The 26,250-nt window shown below is 39.4% G+C and overlaps 1 protein-coding gene across 1 annotated transcript in view; it reads left to right on the forward strand.

Moving 5' to 3' along the window:
- LOC131255646 (uncharacterized) overlaps positions 1 to 24,665 on the forward strand; it is a 34,778-nt gene extending 10,113 nt beyond the window's left edge. The window contains exons 4-7 of the mRNA XM_058256418.1: positions 2,656 to 2,720; positions 18,418 to 18,521; positions 23,108 to 23,162; positions 24,368 to 24,665. Coding sequence (XP_058112401.1) covers positions 2,656 to 2,720; positions 18,418 to 18,521; positions 23,108 to 23,162; positions 24,368 to 24,497 — 354 coding nt within the window. The 3' untranslated portion in view covers positions 24,498 to 24,665. The remainder of the gene's footprint in view (positions 1 to 2,655; positions 2,721 to 18,417; positions 18,522 to 23,107; positions 23,163 to 24,367) is intronic.
- Positions 24,666 to 26,250: the final 1,585 nt, after the last annotated feature.

The raw sequence follows: 26,250 nt of genomic DNA on the forward strand, positions 1-26,250 counted from the left end.
GCCAAAACCTACTCCTGCCATTTCTATCTTTTGTAATAGTCAGGCTACTCTTTGTCGTGCAATGAGTAAGACTTATAATGGTAAGTCTAGAAATGTAGGTCTAAGGCATAACTTTGTTAAAGGATTGCTCAGAGATGGAGTAATCACAGTGGAATATGTTAAATCCATCCTGAACTTAGCAGATCTCTTAACAAAAGGTTTATCAAGAGATCAAATAAGAAGAACCACTAAAGGAATGGGACTAAGATCCATAAAGATGTAACTTTCACTCTTGATGGCAACCCTACCTATGTTTTGAAATATAGGCTAGGTTCAAAGGGACAAACAAGTCAAGTATGTGACTGAAATATACACTAGAAAAAGAAAATTTGAGCCTCATTCCTAAAAGTCTAGTGTTTGGTTTCTGCATTTCATTAGAGGCTGAGTACTCAAATCTACCTATATGAGTAGAGAAGTGAGGCCGCTTTCGAAGAGATTGGGATCGTCTCTAGAATACTCATGAAATAAGGATACGCATAAGGCCAGAAATGTGCGAACTTTTACGATCTCCAGTTATATATGAATAGATGTGTGTTATGTGTCCGGTGAGTCATATAAAGTCCTTAGTTTAAGAATAATGGGTCACTAAGTACCTGACATAACTTTGATCGTATACACTAACGTAAAGGTTCAAATCCAAAAGATACCTTTACTTATGCACTTATTTATACTGATATGCCATTCGTTCAAGAATGATTTTTTTTTTTTGAAATTGTGGGGGATTGTTGTGTTTTTAAGAATAAAAAAATTATATTTCAAAAATAAAAGTTATTTTTAAAAAGTAAATAAATATATTAATTATTTAAACTTTTTATAAATAGTGTGTATAGCCTGTCGGCAAGAGAAGGGGTTTTTGCTTATGCAACCAGGGTTCAAAACTCCTCGAGGACGGTGTGAAGCACTGTTCGCGCACGCGCGCGCGTGGCATGGGCTGTAAGGCTGCTTGGGCGCTTTTTGGCGCTTTATTAGGCGCACTTAGCACTTCGCATTGTCGCAAGGAGCAAAAAGATAGTCTTTTTGGCACATGGTTCAAACTTTTTTGGCCATAGTACAATTGGAATTGAACGAGGGTTTATCCTGATGATTTTATGACCTTTGTTGATTAAGAGTAATTGTGCATGATTGTACATGTGACACTTATGCCATGTGTCACTTATGTGGATTCAGTTTTTCCTGTTGGATAACTGCTCCTGTCTGAATGGGTATAGAAATAACTGCCATATGACATAGAGTCATGTCCTTTCATGGAAAGGCAATTATTTGCTGTGAATGGGTATGGATTTCTTGAAGAGGCTCTTTAGCACCTCTTCAGGAAGAAATCCATAACCTTTCAGTTGATATAAATCCTGGATACTATAATCCAGAAGTATAGACTCTTAATTCTTAACATTATATCATCTTCTCTGCAATTACTCTTGATCTCTTACTGAGTTTTTTCTGAACGTCTTAAGGCATATCGGTGTCAAAACTAGAGATCTGTTCAACACTTAAATGTGCAAATTTTCGTGTTGAAAATTGGATTGAGAGTTCATTGTATCCTGAAGACAATTTGTAGATTTCCTTCGTTTGCACTTGCTGGAATTTCCAGAAAAAGGGTAGCAAATCTGTCTTGAGAAATCGACTATTCAAGTCGAGCCTTGAACCCAATAGATCTGATCGTTTTCTTCTATCCTCCGTTGTGTATTGAATTTCTAACACATAATACCCTTTATGTAACAGGAATGCTCACTGTGCGTACCTTCCGAGTGAATCAGCTGGTTTTCCTAACTTTTTTGAGTTGTTTCTTTGATCTCCTGATCTTTCCTTCAATGAAATTTACAGTTATTTTCTTACAAAAAAGTTAAGTAATGGCAGTTATGTTCAAAAGTTTTTTTTTTTTTTTTTTATTTAAAATTTTATTTTATAACACACGCACACACACCACCACACACTCACGCCGTAATGATCACTGTTCAAAAGTTATTGTTTCCTTAATAACATCCTTTTATACAACAGAGTAACGATGTTATGTACGGAAGCTGTTGTTTTAACTATAACCGTGTTGTGTTTCGACTATAGCATCGTTTTTTCGGTATAAAAGGGCTGTTATTCCTATGGGATGAATATTTTCCATTTTCGTCCATTTCATGATGGCCTGTTACCGGCTCGCTGTTATGGGGTCATGACACAGTCCTTTAAATCTTGGGCATTAAAAATTGCTCAGAATGAAAGTTGGTATATGTGGGGGCCATAGTTGGTGATCCGGAATGTTGATATGATGGGCCTCATTATTGTGGATGGACCATGCATCGAAAATTCCCCCAGATTGGATGGTCTTACCTATAGAATCTCGGGCTCTTTTTTGTTGAATGTGAACTGTTGCTGTGTCTTTTCTCTTAATTGTCTATTTTTCATACACCTATTGAAGGGATATGATTTTTCTATCTGGGAGATTTTTCTTTCCTGCATGAGCCATCCACAATGTGGCCTATTATTTGATGATTTGGGTCTCAGAAGCATGGGTCTGACTGGTCCAAACTGGAAACATGATGACTACTTTACAGTCTTTCTTGAGCATTGCAACCTTTTTTCTTCTTTCCCCTTTTTCTTACATGGGTTCTTTTAATTATCTATAAGGGTGATGTGACAAAAGAAGAGATCGACAGCTACGAATCTGAGCCTTGCTTAGTGAATACCTTTTTGTGAGTTCTCAATTTTCTTTCTTTTGATTACTGCCAATTATTTATTTCTAGCACTTTTGTCTGTTTTGGCTGAATCTAATCAAAAGGTTTCTTTATACCAGGTAATTAGAGATATGTTTATAATTAGATTGTTGCTTGTTAGTTATGCTTATGGTCTGTTTGGGAGCTTGGATTTGGAATGCATTGGAATCCAAATCCCAATTACATTGGAATCAAGGTGATTCCGAATCCTCATTTGTGTTTGGTTGAAATGCACTGGAATCCAAATCTTCCATTTGGAAGCTTGTATTTGGAGGGCATTGGAATTCTTTGGTAAATTCATAGGGCTTAGATTTGATTAACTAAATCAGATTCCATATCCCAAATTAGTATGTGTGTGCATATATATGTGATATTTGAAAGAATGATTGTAATAGGCTATTAAAATATATACTTTGGTCGAAAAAAGAGGAAATTCCGAGCCTTGGGTGGGCCACAAATGCAAGGATCACAAACAAGCGACTCACGAATGTTTTTTAACCGTCTATTTAGATGTCCAATGTTTGGATGGTTTAAATCATTCTATTGATGTGATTTTAATATTACAACCGATAAATGGATTGTTTTGGGGTACCATCAACGTGCCATGTGTCTAGTGGATTAGTAGCCTAAAGACACCTTTGTTACATCACATGTGTGACACTCTTGCCCTAGAAAAAGAGGCAAAAAAGGCCTTTCCTTTGGATTACAACGGAATCTTAACATTTTGCTGAGATTTCAAAACACATCAAAAAAGTAGATTTGAAATACCTCCGATTCCATTTACATCCAAATCCAAGGCTGCCAAATGCAAAAAGTAGCTATTCGGATTTAAAATACATCAATTTACCACCAAATCCAAGGTGCCAAATGGGGTGTTAGGGAATTCTAAAATCTGAGGCAAATATTTTTCTCTATTCTAAGAGATTTTGTTTTCCGAAATTTTGGAAAAATTGCTCATTATCATTTTACACTGAATCCAGTCAAAAGGTTTCCAAGTAACAGGTTACAAGGGAAGGGCTTTTAAAATCACATTTTTTTTTTTTTGGCTAGAATTCAGCCAAGTGGTGCACATGTGTAGTTTGAGGGCGTGTCGGAACTAATTGCGGTCCAACTCAAACCGAACGCCACTAACCCCTGGCGTCGAGATAGAGTTGCTGAATTAAATGGCGGAAGACCAACCATTTATTCTTCCAACTCTCAAGTGTGTTATCAAGCGATTTGAGAAGATTGAGGCTTTTCTCCTAATAGATTCTTTTCGCCTTAGGAATTAAAGACTTTTGAAAGTGTAGCAAAGGTTTCTTCGAACGGAAATGAATAATGGAGTTTAAAAGTGAAACTTACCACTAATAAGGATCATTGTCTTGGCTGAGAGCAGTGGGATGCTTAATCGAGCAACGTGCTGATGAGCAAAGGATAGACAATGTTGATATTTTAGACTAATGATGACTTATCGTATGAGCGTAGGTGGATGATTCCTAAGACTAAGGTCTTGCTTCAGATCTCACACACAAGTATAGATGGAGGTGAATTACAACTAATGGCTACGACTAAGTTGTTCTTGCTTAAAGCAAAGACGGACACAACTACTCCTAGATGTTAATAGGTCCACGCTGATGAGCAGTGGAGAGGATAAGTGCCCAGGGGGATTCGATAAGCAACGTTGTGCTGGAGTTGATTGGTTTGGTTTGGTTTATTGATTTCTTGATTTTATCCTCTGATGATCTACCCTTCTTTGCTATTTATAGATTTTCCAGTAGCAATCGTGAGGATAACCGCTATTATGTGGCGACATTGCATATCGCCAGTTGTAAAGTAATGGTTGCCTTTATTTGTTCACTCTTTGCCTTCGTCGTATGCGTTCTTATCAAGATAGTCAGTTACCGGTCATGCCTCGACGCTGACTTAGCCCTAACAGTTACTTGATCTTATCCACGGGTTACCCAATCGACACGACTCTTTGAAGACCTAGTCATTAATGAGTTGTCTTTCATATATTTATGGCACATCATGCAGATTTCGTGCCTGCCACGTGGCTACATGATGGGGACATCATTCGCACGCGCACGCCCCCCACCCTACGCACATACTCAAGGAGGAGGAATGCTCCACTATCGATCTGGATCGATGACGACATTTATAGAGGACCTCTTAGTTAGGGGGCTGTGCTATGGAGCATTGGAGTGGACCCAATCATCATAGGGATTCCACCATTGGATCTCATGATCGTGGCCCACTACCCTAGATGATATGAGATTTTGAGTTTTATTTATTATCGTTATTAGAAACATCATAAATGGTTTTGATTGTGTTGATTAATTGTTATTTTTTTTACTTCGTCTCTAAGTGATAGTGTGCACACATGGCATGGCTTTTGGGGTTTAGAGTTTTCTTATAAATATGCAACCTCATGTAGGTTTTTTTTCATTGAAGTTTATGAATAAAATTCTGCATTTTTTTCTTTTCTATTCTTCGGAGTTGAAGAAGCTAATTGGGTGCGAAACCCTCCTTTCCTCGAAGGGCTAACTGCTATGGTGCGAAGCCACAACCACCCAAACCATCCCCATCTCCTACACCCCACATCCGTCATCTCTCACAGCCTTCCCATCTTCAGATTTATCTTTTCTTTGCACCCAAATCCTCCTTTATAACAAATTTTCAGATTCTTGCCCACTAGGGGGCCAAAACTTCAGTGGAGCACCACACACACACCGGACTGCGGAATGAGATGAAACTTGGCGTGAGGGTGGACCTCCCCCAGCCGACCAACCCCTAGCTGGCCGTTTCCAGTTTCGTGGGCCCCATACACATGCGGATAGGAACCCACGCACGTGCGTTTGGGCTGGGCTGTTGTCCACACGTGTGGACTGTCTCAGGTTATCCTCTCTCCCCTATTTCACTCCTCTCTCGCCTTAAATCCCCAACCCTAACCCTAGATAATCCTAAATTCCAAGTATTTTCAACTTTTGCAAACCCTAGATTTTCCCCTGAATTGAAACATGGTGTATCTCTTGAATTGGGGAACAATCCTTTGCAAGATTGGATAAATCTTACACTCTTTTGGGCATTGTTTGGTTTATAATTTTATTTGATCCAGCCCTAAACTTGTGTAGGCTTGGACCCCCGTAGATTTCCCTTGTTGAATGTTTGATCGCATGTGGGACGTGGAAGTTTGTGATTGTTTAAAATTGGTATGATCTAAAGCTTGAAACATTGCATGTCATATTTAATTTCATGTCCTGCATCAAATTTGGTATCAGAGCTTAGGGTTTTCATAGGGGAATTGCATTGCATGTTTAGGGTTTAGTTTATTCATGTCTATTTTGCATCAAGTCTCATCATATATGGCTGTTTAGGACCCATCATTCACAACATGGACTGTTGAATTTTCTATTATCAGAAAATCCCCAATTTTCATGGTTGAATTTTCTGTTAACGAACTATTTCGGCAGTTATGTTGTTGGAATTTTAGTAGCGTTGTGTAATTTCCCTCATATAGAGTCCTATAGGATCATTTAGTCCCATTTAGACGCATATAGTGTATTAGAGGGTCTTTGAGTTGAGTGAGTAGTTGTATGCCCACATGTACTGGTCGTGATTTTGGATTGCACCCTACACTAAACATGGAGCAATTGCAAGAGTCAATGAACAATATAACCCGGCAGTTTGAGTCTTTGGGTAGGCGCTTGGAACAACGTATTGACCAATGGTTTGAACAACTTAATATGTACGTTACCCAACTAGAGACCTCCGCTCGGGCAAACTCTACCATTGGGGAAGATGCCCAATCTCAGGCAGGTGGTTAGGAGGATAGACAAAGGAATGGAGGTGACCAAGGAATTGGTCACGGGCGTGCACTCGTGCACCCACCCCGCGAGGGGCATCATGATCACTATGACCCAGATGCACGACTCCTCCAAGGAGTTAGAGGCCCCTACGTTTAATAGCCAGTTGGACCCTAAAGCTTTTCTAGATTGGTTGGTGGATATGAACCACTATTTTGAGTGGTACGACATGTCGGATGCTCGTCGAGTCCGATTTGTCAAGATGAAGCTTGTGGGTTAAGCAAAGAGGTTTTGTGCTACTGTGGAGCGAAAGAAAGAAAGGTTAAGGGAGCCCCCACTAGTCCATTGGGGAGAAATGAAAGAAACTCTTAAGGAAAAGTACCTTCTTTTCTCCTATCACTTGAGGTTGGTTGAAGAATGACAGTCTCTTCGACAAGGTTCTATGAGTGTGGCTGAATACATTGAGAAGTTCAAAGAGTACTTGACCCGGTGTGAAGTTGATGAGGATCCCGTACTCACTCTTGCTCGATTTAAGACGGGCCTCCGTTCTGACATTAGGAGAGAGTTGCTCGCCAAGGACATAAACACTCTTGAACAGATGTATCAAGTAGTGTTGGAGGTCGAGCAATACCTCAAAACACCTGTGGAAAGGCAGTTTGAACCTCGTGATTCTGGCGCTAAGGCCAACCCTTTTGGGGCTAAGCCTAGCACTAGATATCAATACAAGCCTTCCAGTAGTATTCAATCTGGGCCCAAGGATGATAAGGGTAAAGGAGTTGTCAGGTCTAGCTCGCGCAAAAGTGATGCGATTAGGTGTTTTAGATGTCAGGGGTTTGGTCACTTTGCCCACCAGTGTGGCACGAGAGAGGGCACCAAGGTGTTCCTTATTGATAGGCAAATAGAAGTAGTGCACCCAGAAAGTGACGGTGAGGAGGAAGAATATGAGCCAGCAGAAACCCCTAGTGATGAGGAAGAGGGAGTTGCAGTTGTGCGTCACACCTTTGCACAAGTAAAAAATACCAACGATTGGTGCCGCAACACGACCCTCTATGCTCACGCAAAATGTGGTGATAAGAGCTGTAAGATGATCGTGGATAATGGTAGTTGTACCAACGTGACATCAACTGACACTGTGAGCAGTTTGGGCTTGAAGCTTGAAGCCCATCCTCCACCCTATACAGTGTCTTGGGTTGATGAAACTTACAGTTCAATTTTGCATCGTTGTCTTGTTCCCATTCAGTTTGGATCATATAAAGCCACACTTTGGTGTGATGTTGTTCCTAGGAAGCCTATTGATCTGTCCCTATGTCCCTGTCCCATAGGTCATCAGAGTCTGCAGAGTCCTTTGCACATCACATTCATTCATTGCATCAAGAAATCAGGCGAAAGATCAATACTAGTAATGAACATTACAAAATTTCTGAAGACCAACATGAATGATTCAAGGAATTCAATGTAGGGGACCCTGTGATGGTCCACATCAAGCCAAAGTGGTACCCTCAGGGAATTGTTCGTAAATTACACGCGGGTAGCGCTGGACCATTCAAAATTATAAAACGAAACGGTCTCAATGCGTATGTGGTAGATCTTCCAACTTCCATGGGAATTAGTTTCACATTCAATGTGGATGATGTAGTTGCATTTTAGGGGACCACTGATACATTGTCCAACCTTACATTGAACTATCCTGATTCCTCAGACCTTTCCCTTGATTCATAGCTTCTTCTTGATCAATCTTCCCAGCCTCATGGATTCCCCAGACCACTGATACTTTTCCTACTAAGGCAATTGATAGATAAATATAGGGAAAGGAGGATGGATCTCCACATGGTCGTTATTAACATTGAGAAAGCATGATAGGGTCCCTAGAGAGTTAATCTTGTGGTTGTTGGGAAAGAAAGGAGTTTCAAGAGGATATAATTGACATGATTAAGGATATGTATGAGGGAGCGGTAGAAAATGTGAGGACCATTACTGGAGAGATAAGCGAGTTCCCAATCCTCGTAGTGTTGCACTAGGGGTTGGCATTGAGCCCATACCCTTTTGCATTGGTTGTGGATGAGATAACCATGCATCTGCAGGAAGAGAACCCATTGTGTATGTTGTTTGCATATGACATAATTTTGATTAACAAGATGAAGGAGGGCATAAGCACAAAGTAGATTTATGGAGGGATGCTTTAGAACCCAAAGGATTTAAAATTAGTTGGATTAAAACAAATGTATGGGGAGAAATTTTAGTAGCAACAGGAGTGGACATGACAAATTTGTTAAGATTGTTGACCAAGAAGTATCCCAAAAAGACCACTTTCGATATCGTGGGTCAATAACTCATGAGTGTGGAGAGATTGAAAAGGATGTTGCCCACAAAATTCGAGCTGAGTGGAAGAAATGAAGATGGGCCTCTGGAGTTATGTGACTATCTTGTACCAATCAAATTGAAGGGGAAATTTTATACGATAGCTATATGATCAGCCTGCTTTATGGGACAGAATGTTGGGCAGTTAAGAAGCAACATGTTCATAGGATAAGTGTAGCTGAAATAAGGACGTTGAGATGGATGAGTGGCAAGACAAGGATGGACATAATTAGAAATGATTGCATTTGAGTAACATAGGAGTAGTACCGATAGGTAATAAGATGAGGGAAAGTACACTTAGATGGTTTAGTTATGTGAAACGGAGACCAAGAACTGCATTGCATAGGATAGGAGTGACTTGGTGGAAGTTGAAGAATCTAATAGGGATGGGAAGGCCCAAAAGGATGTGGTTGGAGGTAGTAAGAAAATACTTGATGACCTATATTCTTACTGAAGTTATGGCCCTTTATAGAGCAGAATGGTGGAGCAGGATTCTTGTAACTGACTCCGATTGGTTGTGAAAATGCTTAGATGATGACGATGATGAATTTACATTCCATGCCCTCAGATTTTACCCATTAACTTTTGCATCTGGTTCCAACTCTCTCAGAGTCTCAGCTACTGGGTGCTATCTTCCAAAAATTGGTTCGTACTATTGTAGACCTTTGTCGCTAGTGGATGCTATCTGTTTGCAAAAAAGTTATGGCCCTTCATCTTATTGTAGATCTTTTTCACCAGTGGATGCTATCTGTTCCAAAAATTATTTCATACTGTTAATGTTCGTTACTGTTGATTTTTAATTAGCAAAATCTTGTAACTGCACTCCTGCCTTGTTTTCATGCACATTTCTTTTTCTTTCCTAGTTCGGGTGGAAAGAAAAATGAAGTGTTTCATCCTGGAAAGGCATCCGCCATCTTCTTTGTTAAGGATTCAGGAATTCTAATGTGCTGGTTGCTGCATAAAATTCTCTGTAGTTCCCTCCTTACAGTACATCTGGCGAACATGCCTTGTGATAAGGGCTGTTGATCTGGTGGGCCACTGCTTATCTGATTACTGTTGAAGTCCAATCCCCTTGCTTTTCAGTCAATCAGATCAACTATCATGATTCCAAGACATGTTTGCCACATGTATTATGAAGAGTATATTGCATAAATTTTTATGCAGTCTTTGTATTAGCATTCCTGTTGAATTATTCTAACCTGTGTGGGTCTGGAAACTGGCTGAGTTTGAACTGTATGGATGGAACTATTCTAAAGTTTACTTTTATAAAATTTTATTGTGAACATTCTCATGTTTTAATGATAGTGGGGAAAAAGGTACTAGTTGTGGTGAGATTTGACTTCTCATTTGATGAATGCAAGGGATCATTGGATGAAAGAATAAGAATGAAAGAGAAAATTTTGAGAATGGCTTCCCTCCATGAGAACACATATACACGTACTTTATTAAGATGAATTACAATATATTTACACTATTAAGACGATTTACAATATATTTACACCATGAGTTACATAAGTTATAAGATATTATAGTATATGGTAGATGGAAGTGGTACATATGTTTAGTCTATTTTTCTTAATATGGTGTTCCGTAGGTGTACACAAGCATACTACTTCATTAACACTCCCCCTCAAGCCGGAGCATGAAAGTCTATCATACACAACTTGTATGTTATATTCATCAATTATGCTTTTGGAAGAGGATTAGTGAATATGTCGGCAAACTAATTGTATTTGATATATGGAATGATAATTTCTTTGTCATCAAATTTCTCTTTGATGAAGTGATAGTCGACTTCAATGTACTTGGGGCATTCATGGAGCACTAGTTTTAGGGATATCTATAGGGCTGCTTGCTTGTCAATTCCATAGGTTCTTGAACGGGAAGCGCTAATTCATCCAACAACTTTTTAAGCCATGTTAGTTTGCAAGTGGTGTTTGCTATTACCATGTATTTAGCTTTTACACTAGATCAACAACAATAGCCTGCTTTTTTACTTTTCCAATTGACCAGGTTCCCGCCAATAAAAGTACAATATCCTGAAGTTGATCATCTATCATTTGGATTTCTAGCTCAATCTACATTAGAATATGTAGCCACTCGTAAGTGCCCCATGAGAAGCATAAAGTATCACATAATTTGTTTTGTTGCGTCGAGATGTATTAATCGGCGTGCATACATGAATCGATCGATAATTTGAACATTAGGGGCAACATTTAGACTGGTTATAGTTTGATAAATCGGCTTTCCAACATTTTTTTTTTTATAGGATTTGAGGATCTAGAGCAGGTCTCCATCTTCTAATAGAAATTTACAGTTTGGCTCTGTAATCTATCACATGGTGGAGAAGAAGGAAAAGGGGCTGTATAGAGAATTATCTCCCCTCTAATGCCCTAATGATATTTTATCAACCTAATAAACATGAAGGAATGGTGTCTTGAGGGAGCATGAAAGTGCAACCCCTCCCCTCCAAAAATAAAAATATCCCAAACACTCGGACACACATGCATACACGATTACACGCACAATCTACTATCCTACACTGCCCTTCAAGCTAGAGCAAAAATGTTGCACATGCCCAACTTGCTCATAATAGCTTGAAGATGAGAAGGATGAATGGTGTTTTTTAAGATATGAGAGTTGATAATTGGTTTGAAAATGAGGAGTATGAAGAAGCCTAGAGGAAATCATCTTGCGAACAAAATGACAATCGACCTCCATGTGCTTTGTTCTTTCACAATATAATGGAATTGGAGTAGAAACAAATATGCATATCATAAAGAAGATATTGGAGCCAAATAACCTCACAGGTAGCACGAGCCATGGATAAATACTTTGATTTGGCTGACGAACGAGCAACCACCAATTGTTTCTTACTTTTCCATGAAACAAGGTTGCCTTGCCTCTGACAAACATAGTAACCAAAAATGGAATGATGATTATCAATGACCTGACCCAATCTGCATCACAATATTCCTAGATGTCAAGGCAACCATGGTTGGCATACAAGAGCCTTTAGCCTGGAGCTCATTGCAAGTAATGAAGGATTTTGTATATGGCATCCAGTTGGTGACACTAAGGAGGCTGCATGAAATGATTAACCATGCTCATAGTATACACAATGTCAAGTCAAGTAAATAAGCTTCCAACCAGGCATTGACACGTGCTAGGGTTATTAAGATGTAGACTTGGTATGATGATGGTAGTTGACCTAAAACCGCATAGAAGCCAGTCAAGCATTCAACGTCCCTATCTCATGAAGTATCCAAAGCATATTTTCTCCGAGAGATGAATATACCTCACTTCGATAAGCTAATCTCAATCCCCTAGAAAGTATTTGAGCAAGTCTAAATCATTAATTTTGAAGGAACTAGATAGAAACTACTTACATTGGCAATCTTTACTTTTACAATCACTAGTAAGAACAATATCATCCATGTAGATGACTAAGACTATGAAAGATTGACCAATGCCTCTAATAAAGACAGAATTATCGGTGTAGAGAGTAGAGTGCGTGCATATGTGTATGCGAGTGTTTAGAATTTTACATGCAAGTCTCATTTATAAGGGTGTGTGCATGTGTATGTTTTGGTGCTCCCTCAGGACACACTTTATGCTAATTAGGTTAATAAAACATCATTACTGTTTGGACGAGAGATAATGCTCTACACAACCCTCTCTCCAAAGTTTCTCTTTTCTTTTCCTTTTCGTCTTCCTCTACCATGTGGTTGATTACATGGTATCTGTTTAGATGAGAGATAATGCTCTACACAACCCTCTCTGCAAAGTTTCTCTTTTCTTTTCCTTTTCATCTTCTTCTTCTCTACCATGTGGTTGATTACGTGGTATCTGTTTAGATGAGAGATAATGCTCTACACAACCCTCTCTCCAAAGTTTCTCTTTTCTTTTCCTTTTCGTCTTCTTCTTTACCATGTGGTTGCCTTCCTTTCTTTTTCTTTTCTTTGTCTACTTTTCCTCATTTAGCCTTTCCACCTTCTCTTTCTTTCTTCTCCTTTTCCTTTTATTTCCATTGTCCACCAAGCAATCAAATCTTGTAGAGAAATATTCCTCACTTGTGCTATAGTACCGAGGTGATTGATAATTTCGACTGTTTTTGGGATCTATAGAATACGGAAGTCAGGACAGAGCAATTAGATAGTTGCTTTCTCAATCATTGTGCAATGGGTCATATGGAATTGGCTCCTTTTTGTTACCCACAATATACCCCAACTTTCTTTACCAATGAACATCTAGGCAGATTGAGACCATTCAAGGTAGTTGTGGCCATTGAGCCTAACAGTGGTGATATGGTCTGCTACCCTACTTGTTTGATCTTTTTGAACTTATGCCTCCCCAAAAGAAGCACCGTGTTGCAGTAACAATGTTATGAATGAAAAAAAAATGGCATTGAGTCAAGTGATATACCCCCTTATCTGATTGTAGCATGCTAATGTAACAAGGTTGATGAATCTTTCTCTATGAGATCTTATTTCTAGGTGGACAATGGAAACAAAAGGAAAAGGAGAGAAATCAAGCATAGAAAGGAAAAAGGAAGGAAGGAAAGAAAGGCAAAAGAAAAGAGAAGGAAGGGAAAGGAGGGAAGAATTGGGGATCTTAGTGTTCTAATACCATGTGATCTATCACATGGTGGAGAGAAGAAGAAAGAAGAAGAAAGAAGAAGAAAAGGAGAAGAAAAGAGAAGCTTTTGAGAAAGGGTTGTTTAGAAAATTATATTCCCTCTCACACCCTAATGATATTTTGTTAACCTAATGAACATAAATAAATGGTGTCCTATATATATGTTTATGTATATGTATATATATACATAAGCACACGCGCTACTCCTCTATGGGTTCAAGAAGTGTATCAATTAGTTTACAACCTAGAAGGCTAGTCTCTTCAAATAAATCTGGGACATTTCCTTTAGGAAGGAGAAATCCTTTCTTTCATCACGTAATTTCAATGCCAAGAAAATATTTAAGAGGTCTTAAAGCTTTGATTTCAAAACAATTCTGCAAATGATTTTTTAGCACCCTAACAGTGGCTTCATCATCTCCAGTGAGGATTAAGTCATCAACATAAATAATCAAGATATGATTTTGCCATGTCCTCATTTGAGAAATATAAAATGATTTGAGCTACATTGTTCAAACCTAATTCTTAGGATAATATTGCTAAACTTATCACTCTAAGCTCTTGGGGATTGTTTCAACCCATAGATTACCTTTTTCAAGCGACAAACCTTATGTTCCTCTTGAGGCTGGTGGGGGAGAGGGTGCTTAAGCCTCAAAGAGGAGTTCCTGAGGCTGGTTAGGTTATCTTCTAGAAGAGAATATTCCTATCGATTGGTTAGGTTATCTTCCAGAAGAGAATATTCATATTGAATGGTTAGGTTATCTTCCAGAAGAGAATACTCCAATCGATTAGTTAGGTTATCTTTCAAAAGAGGATATTCCTATCGATTGGTGTTATCCATGACCCCTGACTTAGTGGTTTGGACTTCTCCATGTCCAAGGCACCTGTCAAACGAGGAAGTGGGGAATCTCATTCGACTCTTGGATTGTCTTAGAGCTATTGTCCAACGTTAGAGAGAGGTCAATTGGTGTGGAATAAGGAGAGATCGTGATGCGGACACAAGCGCATTCAAGGTGTACCAACGAAGAAAGCGTCAACCACAAGTGCCGTTCTTGTGGATAGGTGACTATTGAGGAGCTGAAGACCTTTCACATGTGATTGGACATATAGAAGACCCCACTCAGGGAAGACACATGTGAAGGAAGGTTGGAGAAAGAAGACCGAGCGCCCAAACTTTCCCGTACTTATGTTATTTGCGCGTTTTTGACTTAGTTAGGGGTCTTTTAGTAATTTTATGTCTTTATTTGCTTATCCTAGGGGTATTTTAGTAATTTTATGTCTTTATTTGCTTATTTAAGTGGGCTAAAGCCCTAAACTCGAATTTTAACTATTGATTAATGAAAAGCAAACCTTTTGGTTGCCTCCTTCCTCTTTTCTCTCTAATGGTGCTTCTTCTCTTCCCTTGATCTTCTTCTCCTAATTTCTTCTGTGCCCCTCCAACTTCTTCAAGGTAATAATTTTCTTCCTTCTATTTTCCAGTTTTGGCTAATCCTTCTTCGATCAAAATCTTGAGATCCTTCTTCGATCAAAATCTTGAGAACCGATCTAAACCCTAAACCCCCAAATTCTCAAATCCCTAATCCGAGAAATTTCTTGGTTCTTCGGACTAGTGATCTTCGTTGATCGATTGGGTGTGACCATGCAAGATCGGGAGGTCTCATCCCTCGCCGGATCCAACCCAAGTAGTAATTGAATTCCATAATCCATGGATGTGGTGACGGCCCGCTCCATTGCATGTTTCCTTTATGATTTTCTCAATTATGATGATTACTGTTAGAGTTTTAGATCATTTATTCCTTTTATTTCCGCTGTTTAATTGTATCCATGAGCATGCATCATAATTAGGGCTGTCCTGCGTCAGATCGGGTCGGTTTTTGGGCTGCTCGTTTTATAAATTGATGCAGGGGTCCTCCTTTGGGGAGAACAAAGGGTAAACTTCTTTCGTTTGGCATTATGGTGCACCCGCTAAGGTAGTGGCCTTTGCTTGGTTGGTAGGGAAGAACAAAGTGCTCACAATTAATATCTTTAATAGAGGAACATGGTGATTCCCAACATTTGCGTGTTGATGCGGAGTCTGTTGATGTTCTTTTCATTCATTGCCCCTTTGCTAGAGAGGCATGGGAGAGGTTATTAGCTACTTTCAATGTGGCATGTGTGATGTTGGGAACAATGGAAGACTTTCTTCTAGCATGGAATGAAGGGGAATAGGGAAGAAAGGGAGGCTGATTTGGAGGTTGTCTCTTTTGGGGGGTATTTGGGTTTTGTGCGGTAAAAGAATAATCGGTGCTTTCAAAATCAAAGTGGATTATTGCAGAGGTTTTCAGAAGAGCTAAGTTGGATATTATGGGGTGGGCTTCATGCTTAGAGTCATGTGTATACTTCTTTCCCTTGTGTATTGGGTTGCATTGTTGTTATTTGGCTTTGGGTTTCTCTTGGTTTTAATAAATATTTCTTAAAAGGTAACACTATCAGGGATTGAACTAAGAATCACTCACACGCACTATATTGTCTCTACTAGCTCATCTAATGACTGGGAAACGTGTATTGTCACCTTAAAAAAACCTCATGTTCCTCCCTTTCCGAATAAATCCAAGTGGTACTGAAATTTATACCTCTTCTTGTAGATTCCTTTATAGAAAGATATCCTTTATTTTGAGCTGATGTAAGGGCCAATTTATGTTGGTTATCATTGAAATGAGTACTCTTATGGAGTTGAGTTTGGTGACTTAAGCAAAAGTTTCTAGATAATTAATATCGTAAGTCTATGTCAACCCGTTTGCAACTAATTTGGCTTTATAGCGAGCTATGTTTCCATAAGGTTATGCTTGAGGGTGAAATCTCGTTTACAATCAACCATGTGTTTCCCTTTGGGTAAGTCAACCATTTCCCACGAATGATTTTTTCTTTTTAACGCTATCATTTCTTTAGGTAAATCTCAACTAGGAATTGTACTTTCTCAAAGAAGTACACTAGACTTACTCGAGGCTACTGGTTTTCTTGAATGTAAATAGATTGATACTCCTCTTGAGTGATTGAGTCAAACCGTAAAATGTTGAGATCTACTCCCGAATCGTCAACTTCATTGGAGAATAGTTGGGAAGCTAATTTCTCTCACTCGACCAGACATTATTCATATTGTTGGATTTATTAGTCAGTTTATGCTGCTTCCCCACAACACAAGGTGGTAATAAATGAATTCTGAGATACTTAAAAGGATCCCTGGGAAGAGGCAATAATGCCCTCATGGACATGTGTTGTTATGCATTCCTATGCAAATTGGGTAGGAAACCCGAACGATAGATGATCTACTTCAATATTTTGTAACATTTGTGGTGGGAATCTGGTTACTTAGAAAAGCAATAAATTGACCGTTATTGCTGGATTGAGTGTAGAAGCTGATTGGACAATGGCATGCACCCCTTGGGGGAATTAGGGTTTCTAGTTCAAGAATCAATGGAAATAGGATGTAACAATCAAGTAGCCATGCACATATGTCGTAATTCTGTATTCCATGAATGAACTAGACACATTGAAGCCGATTGTCACTTCATTAGGGAGAAAATTACTACCAAGGATATTATCAATCCACGCATCAAGTCCAAGGAGTAGTTAGCTGATGCATTTATCTAGCCTCTTCCAAAAGCACAATTGATGACTATCAATGATAAGCTGCACATGATTGACATCTATGCTCTAACTTGACGAGACTGGTAAAGGAGTATATACTTGTGTACACCTACAGAGCATGAATGAAAGAGGTGTTGTATGGGCATTCCTTATTCTATGATATCTTTTGTAGTATTGAAAGGATAAGGTTGACATATTGTATAGATACACATTTGGTTGTATAATTCAAGCAAGGTGGAAGAAATGGAGATGTGCCTATGGAGTATTATGTAATCGTCATATACCACAACTGAAAGGGAAATTTTATAAGATAGCTAAAAGACCAACCATCCTTTATGGGACAAAAAATGTTGTGCAATTAAGGAACAATATGTCCATAGGATGAGTGTAGCTGAAATGAGGAATGAGGATGTTGAGATGGATGAGTGGTAAGAGAAGGATATAATTAGAAATGAATGCATTCGAGGGAATTGGGGAGTACCACCAATAGGTAATAGGATGAGTGAAAGTAAACATAGATGGTTTGGACATGTGCAACAAAGACCAATAATGGAGCCAGACAGGAGTGAGTGCAAGTTGCTCTAAGAGGGCAAGGGAAAGGCCATCTTATGGTCCTTGACAGAGTGCAATGGAGGAACATGATTCATGTAGCTGACCCCAATTGATTGGGATAAGGCTTAGATGGTGATGACACATGTGGTTGTAAATCATTTCCAAATGATCTCTATAAATGAGGGCTCCCTCCCTCAAGGAGAGTAAGCTAGTCACTCATGTTCGTCTTCTCTATTTTTGTGAAATTCCTTCTCATCATTCTTTTTAATTTGCAATCCAATGAGACTTTGATTCTCTTAGTGAGTGTGGGCCCAACCTATGCCAAAATAGTGGATTATATTTTATGTCACGAACCTTGAATGTAAGGGTGTTGTTTCTTTATCTCCTCTTAAACCATTTATGAGATGCTTCTTATTTCCACTTACAATTTATATGATTGTAATAAATTAATCATGCATCATCAAGTAAACTAATGAAGTATTTATTCTCGGTGGTTTACTTTTAACCTTTGCAATGGAGAATTCTTGCTTCATCTCATACAGAAATATTTTGGGCCATAATGATGCCCTTACCTTGTTATGTTTTTATATCTTGACCGACAAAGCACATGCACAGCTTCTAGATATAAAAATATCACTTTTGGTTTAACTCATAGCAGCTTATTCTAAGTGCTATGTCTAGATAAGAGATGAAATGAGAACATATGTTTTCGTCTTGTCCAGGGATGAAGATACTGCATACAACGTGGCGAAGTACAAAAAATATGAAGCCGACTATCTTCTCCGACTTAATGCAAAATACTTTTCAAAGAAGGCCATGGATGGAGGTAAATCACCATTTCCAAGTTTCCACATGAAGGCTATACAATATGTTTTAACCATTTATAGGCAAATCGTAACAATAAAGTTATTTTGCATAAACTATTTTTCTTTTTCTTTGTTTCTTTCTCTTTTGCCTCTTAAGTAATTTTCATCTTATTATTGGTAAAAATTGTATTATCATCCTATATCATTGTTGGTAATCATTTCATTATTTAAATAAAGAGGTGACTCTTTTTTCCCGCTTTTTAATGTATAGAAAATGTCAGGTATGGCATTCATGTTTTGAATGTCCAACGAACATGCAACTTTCAAAATCTCTAACCAAGTCGTTCTTTTCTTCTTTTCCATTTGACACCCTCAAGATATCTCCTGAATGTTGCATATGATGGCTTATTTATTTATTTATTTATATCATATGAGTATCTGTATAAGATTTTTCTTGTTACAAAAATGTAGCCATAAGCATGATATACGATCCCTTGCACACATGAAGCACTTCATCTTAGGTTGTCACAGCTATTTGGGGTTTGCTTTCCTAACCTTGTTTCTCCAAACATTTCGAAGGCCCCATCTTTCATTAAGTGAGAAAGGACTCATAGCCCCTTCTTATGATCTCTATCCAATTCCTTTTAAGTCTTCCTCTAGTCCTCCTTTAGACCCTTCAAGCCTAATCAAAGTTCACTTACTGGTTGAGTTCATCTTTGATTTCTTAGCACATGGCCAGGCCATCTCAATCAATATACCCGAAGGACCTCCTTCACCGCATAACCTCCCCAGATACTATATCATATGCCATTTCTAGGTTAACAAAACCATCCGATATGTTTGTTTCGTGTCTTGGTTTTTGCTTTTCCGCCCTCTATCTAATCTTCATAGTGTGGCTCAGAAGATTGAGCTTTGTTAAGTGCATATGCATGTGCAATAAAGCTCATGTACACACCACGTATGTTCTCAAGTCTGAGATCCAATCCATCCATCAGAAAGGCGCCACTATATTAATTCCCTAGCCCAAGAATCAGGTTGATCCGCTGCTTAGGTGGGCCACATTTTTCGAAATCAATGTACTGCTATGAAATACTTGGGCAAAATTTTCTAACCCATCAACCTGTTTCCAATATTGGGGCCCACATACTGAGTAGACCAGATCTATTTTTGGGAAAACATGTAGAAGGTCAGATCAACCTTATGGATGGATTAGATCTTGCACCTATGTGCCATGTCGGCACGTGTGGTGTGTACAATGAGCTTTGTTGCACACGCATGTGCGATTAGCAAAGCTCCATAAGATTAACTCCCTGATAGATGATGAGACAGTCTTATTGCGAAGCGCATCCAATAACTGCTTGCATTCTTTTTGTTGGAGCATAAACATGACCACATGAGTTTCGGAATAGAATGGATTTCTCTTGCCTGGAGAAGAGTTGCAGACCATCCATCTTGGTTTCTTACTCAAGTGAGGATTTGTTGGTAAATGTCAGCGAGGTCTGTAAGTCTAGAAGGAGATCTGGATTATGGTGAAGCATGAAATAGTCTTCTATGTGAGATGTCGAGGAACCTTCTTCAATCAGGCATGCCTCGACTATGTTCAAACAAGCACACAGACAGACGAATAGGAAATTTCAAACCTGCAATTGTATTTGCTTGTACAGTCTTTTTAGTCAACGTAACTTTCCATGCAGAGGTCATGTTATAAATTTGGCAAAAATAACTACTGATTTTTATTGCAAAACCAGTGAAAGTACTAAGAAATGTTTAAAGGTTTTCTCTCTCTCCTCTCTCTCTCTCTCTTCTTTTCTTTTTTATTGATTCAGTAGCTGAAATAAGTAAAAGAAATCCAAATCTATGCATCCTCAATTTGTTAGAGCAGTTGGTTTAGGTTAAGAAGACTCAAGAGCTTTCCTTATTTGGATTTTCTTTGGAATAGTGCCTTTTTTCAATAGCTAAGTAGGGATAAAGTCTACAGCCTCACAATCAAGTGCTTAGTTACATCTGATTGAGCTACGCGCTCTACCCTTCTAGAGTGGTTCCTCACGAACATATCCTATCAAATTGATATCTTGAGACGTCTAGGGTGGTTTTTTTTTTTTTTTCCCACTGTATTATTTTCCTAATTGATTCTAAAAATCCAAAAACCTAATACAATTTACAAGGTTTTGAGACTTTTAAGGTTTAGGGGCTGTTTGGGCAAACGCCTTTGTGGGAACAAGAAAATAGAATCCATTTTTTCCCCTATTTTCTTCCGTTTATGATTCTTGTGATTATACCCTCAGGGGCTGTTTGGGGCAGGGATTTGAATCATACCCTCAGGGGCTGTTTGGGGCAGGGATTTGTGAAATCCACAGATTTCAAACCTCTCCCATTTGTACTTTTGTTCCCAAGAAAACTAGAGACTTGGCAAATCCTCAGAATGAGGGACTCTTGTAAAAGAAGAAAAAAAGTTATGGGAAGGCTCACACACTACTTGTAGATGGAACTAGTTGGGCCCTCTGTTGTGTTTATATGGTGTCCAACCTGTGATGAAAATGGGATGCCCGCCAAATCATGCCGATTCAACCATCAAGTGGGCCACCATGTGAATTTCAAGGTTTTTGGGTGGTTGTCCATTGTTTTCTATCATTAGCCTACATGATGATTGGATCAATGTGATTTTTGGGCCATCCAATTTTCATGATGGGGCAACCTTGTTGGATTGATTGGATGTCATACATGCACTATGATGGGCTCCACATATAGTTAGTTGCATGTTTTTTCATTACAACTTGCATGTTAGACTTCCTATTATGGTATTTCCTTGCAATTAGTGCTCTGCTATTGCAAGAAATGCACTTAAAGCCATGGATTTGTAGTTTGATTCCCATACGGTGTACTATGCAATTTGCCTAATCCAAATCCATGGATTTACCAAATTCACATTCTCATTTCCTTAATCCCAAACACGCCCTTAGTGGTAGAAATTCCATAAATCATGAAAGGAGGATTGCCTTACAACTATGCAAGACTAACACAGGAGTCTGGGCCAATCTTTAAACATAACAAAATTAAGTTTCTGACTTGTGCCCCTAACTTCTCAAACTCACGGGTTCTTCCCTTTTTTCTATCATGAATTGAATTTTGTTGACTCTTGAAGAAGGTTAATATCATTTCATGTAGGGAATCCGTTCCGAGTCTTAATGGCTTCCTCTTCTCTAAACAGATGATCAAATGCATCATTCAATTGAATTTGGTCCATTCCAACATGAAGAATTGAGGACGCGGATTGGGTACTACCCCCACAGGACCTGGCAAGAGACGGACAGTCATGACAGGGGCTTTGTGGGGCCCACCATGATGTATGTGTTTTATTCACACCGTACATCCATTTTGATGGATCATTTTACGACATGCCTCCAAAAAGGAGGCAGATTGAAGGCTCAAGTGGACCACACTATAGGAAGCAATGGGGATTGAACGCCTATTTTTGTTAACTTCTAGGGCCACAAAAGTTTTGGTTCAAGCTAATATTTATGTTTCCCCTTCATCCAGGTCTATGTGACCTTATGAACAGGTTGGATAGAAAATAGGTGGGCTGTAGGAAGGTTTCAACGGTGGGCGTTATTATCACCATTGCTTCCTGTGGTGTGGTCCACTTGAGCCTTCAATCTGTCTCCTTTTTGGTCGATCGGTCAAAATGGATGGACGGCGTGGATAAATCACATATATTACGGTGGGCCCCACAAAGCCCTTATCAAGACCGTCCATCTCTAGCTAGGTCCTCATGGGGGTAGTACCCAATCCCCGCCCAAGAATTGAATCCAATACTGTTTCTGTACTAAACCAGCATCTACAGATATCTGTTATTTTCATTTCTTGGAACTTTGCTAATCCCACGTGCATATGCAATAAAGCTCATGTACATGCAACATGTGCCAGCATGGCACAATAGGTCTAAGATCCAATCCATTCATCAAAATGGCACCACTATGCTGATGCCATAGCCAAAAAATCAGGTTGATCCACTGGTCAGGTGGGCCACAGTTAGCAAAACAAATGTACGGCTCTTGAAAACTTGGCCGAAGTTTTCTAACCCACCCACTTGTTTCCAATATTGGGGCCTACATGCTAAGTGGACTAGATTTATTTTGGGGAAACATGTATAAGGTCAGACCGACCTGATGGATGCATTGGATCTCACACAGTCACACCTACATGCCATGCTGGCACTTGTGGCATGTACATGAGCTTTATCACACGTGTATATTCAAGATCTGTGCCACCTTAAAACTTTACAAGATCTGAACTTTTCATCTATTCTGCCATACCATGAATGGGTTGTAACCTGAAAAGTTGCACTAGGTGGGTGATCCTAGCCACTGAATGGATGACTCTCGAGGATTACAAATGGGAGGAGATCCTATCATCAGCAACCGATGGCTTGGATCATCTAACGGCTGTTTTTTTGGTGTATGGGAGATCCATGTTAGGGCACAGCAGATGAAACGTCTGGATCTTGCACACGTGTGCCATGTGAAGATAGGCACAAGATGCTAAGCAGTCTTCACTTTCTGTTTTCCTGTATGGTGATGAAATTCTGATTTAATTGACATGGTTTCAGTCAGTATATTCGATGTGGAAACAACCATAGAGGATGAGGTTATAAAGTCTAGCAGGTATGGTATACATGCATAATTACATGATCTTGGCCCCAAGATTGCACAAGCAGGACCCACATTTCTATGCTTCAGACCACTGATCTGATGGGACCCGCTGTGGATGGAACATGCTCCAAAGGTCTCTCCATTGGGAGATTCTAACCCAATCAGTCGTCTGGAAAAGTAGACGGTTAGCGAGGAGAATAAAGCAACGGTTGAAATTTGATGGAAAAGTGACCGAAAGTTATGATCTTTTTAATCTGGGTGATTTTCGGGGTGTGATCCATCCATGTTAGGCCCATCAGACCAATATTCTGGATAAACAAACTAGAGGTTGCTTGAATACATCCGATGTATTGCAATGCAATACATTGGGACTTTAACCTTTGAATCTGAGCCATCTTCCAATGATCTAAACCATTTATATGATGAGTCTCACTTTCTATGGTGGAAAGTCAACAAATTAAAGCTTTCAGTTGGATTAATTCAACCCTTTCATAATTTGGCTCTTTTCCATTGAACATGAATGGTCACCATAACCTTTGTATAATCAAAGGGTTGAAATATTCAATCAGAGAGCTTTTTCAGGAATCTCCCATCCAAGAGGAAATGGTGTGGGTTATTGAAGAAAATCCAAATCCAATGGCTAGAGTCCCGATGTATCTTATTGCAATACGTCAGGATGTAGTCAAGCAAACCTCACCAAACTATGGGCCCCACTTGTGCAAAGTACAAAATCAGGACCCCCGATCATCATCTTCATCATCATCTAAGCCTTATCCCAACTAATTGGGGTCGGCTGCATGAATCTTGCTCTAGCATTCCACTTTATCAAGGAAAAATAAGGATTTGATGACACCCAAGGCATTCTGTAACAGTAATGGTGGCCGTAACGGCCACCACTGTTACCTTTATGATATGGTCTATAACGATTGTAATGGCTCCCGTAATGGCCATTAAGCTCTCTCTCTCTCTCTCTCTCTCTCTCTCTCTCTCTCTCTCAATTGAAAAAAAGCTTGAAAAACATGTATAAGCCCGTAATGGACCGTTACTGGGCCATTAGGGCCTTTACGGGGGCTGTAACTGGTCATTTTTTCCACAACGGCTGTTTCGGCCATTACGACCCCATACCGTGCAACGGTTGCCACCATTACCTTTACGTAATGGCTCTTACGGCATACCATGAATGGTAAATATTCATGCTTTGCTATATCTTGTTGCAGGGATCCACCTACAAAATCGTTTATAGACCCAATCCGAAGCGCCGAAGATCAAAGCATATCATCGTCTTCTGCGGCCGAAGCCTCCTCCAATGCACCAAACAGGCGATACCAATCCAAGAAGAGTGGCTGATAAAGTTCCTTGTGATCATCTCACATGAAAACAGGTATTTGCTAGATTTTCTCATCTTTACTTCAGGGAGACAAGACAAGAGTATGGATTATGGACTATTTTACTTTGGTAATAACATTAAGACACTTGGAATTATCTATATATGCTTAAAACTTAGATATTCATGCATGATTGCGGCCACCTCTTGCATAAGCAAATGCTGTGTGTGGGGCCCTTTGCACCAATGGTTGATATAGTTTGGAGAGGTTGCTAAGTTCACGCGTGCATAAGGCGGCCCATCAACATGCCACCTCATGTGCAGTGCGGCACATGGGTGTCGAATCCAAGCCTTCCATCATGTGGATTGTGCCGTTTAGATGCCCTGGATTCAGAATCAGGGTGGTCTGATTGTTGCATGCGCTGCAATGTTAGAAATAGGCAAATGGGTTAGAAAAAACTGGCCAAGTTTTTTCATTTCATCAATTTGTTTTGTGAATTGTTGCCCACCTGTTGAGAGGACTAGGCTGATTTTTGGAATGGGGTATTTAAACTGAGCAAACCAACTGATGGACAGCTAGGATCTCATGCTTTCATGTGGTGCTAGCATATGTGATGGCATGGAAATGAGTGATTTCTACAAGCTTTGGCCTTAGCAAAGCTCTAGTTTTTGAAGCAAGCTCTATGTTCAGGTTTTCATTTTGTACTGGCCCATGGTTCCACTAATCAAATCAGTTAATATGATGGGCCCATGAATGCCTCAGGCCCAAAGAATTACAAAATTGGAAGATCTTAACCACTTGATCTTTTGGCCTTTTTTTGGGTTGAATGTGGATGATTATTTAATTTACTTAGCTGGCTATTAGCCAGCCATCAATGGTCTCTTGAATAGGTTATAACCTACCTTGTATCGGAACATAGGTTACATGAATCCGTATATAACGTGTAACAATGATTTGTGCGCTTATTAGATGTATGGCCAATCGATATGTACACTGATATGTATGCAGGAGGTTATTCATTAGGCCACGCCATTATTACGTGTGTATGCATCCCTTTTTGTTGCACTGGATGTTAATTGCCTGGTGATCAATAGGTGGGTCACACATTGGTGGGACCTACTTATTAATGGTTGAGATGATTATGATGTTGAGTTGTTGGTTGAGATGATGGATATTATCTAATTAATGATGATTATGGTAGGGTTAACATCGATGATGATTATATTGAGTGGCCATCCTTGGAAGGACACGTCTCTTGGATGTATGTGTTGATATCACATGGCCACTTAACCAGATTAATTGAAAAAAAAAAAAAAAAAAAACTCTTTCACCAACCTGTCTGCCAAGTCTGGAAAGTGGCGATGAAGCTGCCGCGACCTGAGTTCGGGACTTGGGAAGTAGCAATACCCGGGTTTGGGGCCTGACATGAGAGTGGATTAGGTGTTACTAGGGTAACGCCCTTACTATTAGGCCCACATGATCCATCCGTTTTTCAAGTCTATTTTAGGATGTGGTCCCAAAAATTAAGCAGATCCAAATCTCAGGTAGACCACACCACAGGAAACAGTGGTGATTGAATGCCCACCATTAAAAAACTTCTGTGGGTCCACTGTAAGAAGATCCGTAATGTCTATCGAAATCCAAACCCTTGATAAGGCCAAACAAAACCGGATGGAAATAAAATGCAAATAACAGCTTGATCCAAAACTTTCGTGGCCTGCAAAAAGATTTTAATGATCATTCTCCACCTTTTCCAGTGGTATGGGCTACCATAG

The sequence above is a fragment of the Magnolia sinica genome, chromosome 9 (assembly GCF_029962835.1).
Source record: "Magnolia sinica isolate HGM2019 chromosome 9, MsV1, whole genome shotgun sequence".
NCBI classification, from domain to species: domain Eukaryota; kingdom Viridiplantae; phylum Streptophyta; class Magnoliopsida; order Magnoliales; family Magnoliaceae; genus Magnolia; species Magnolia sinica.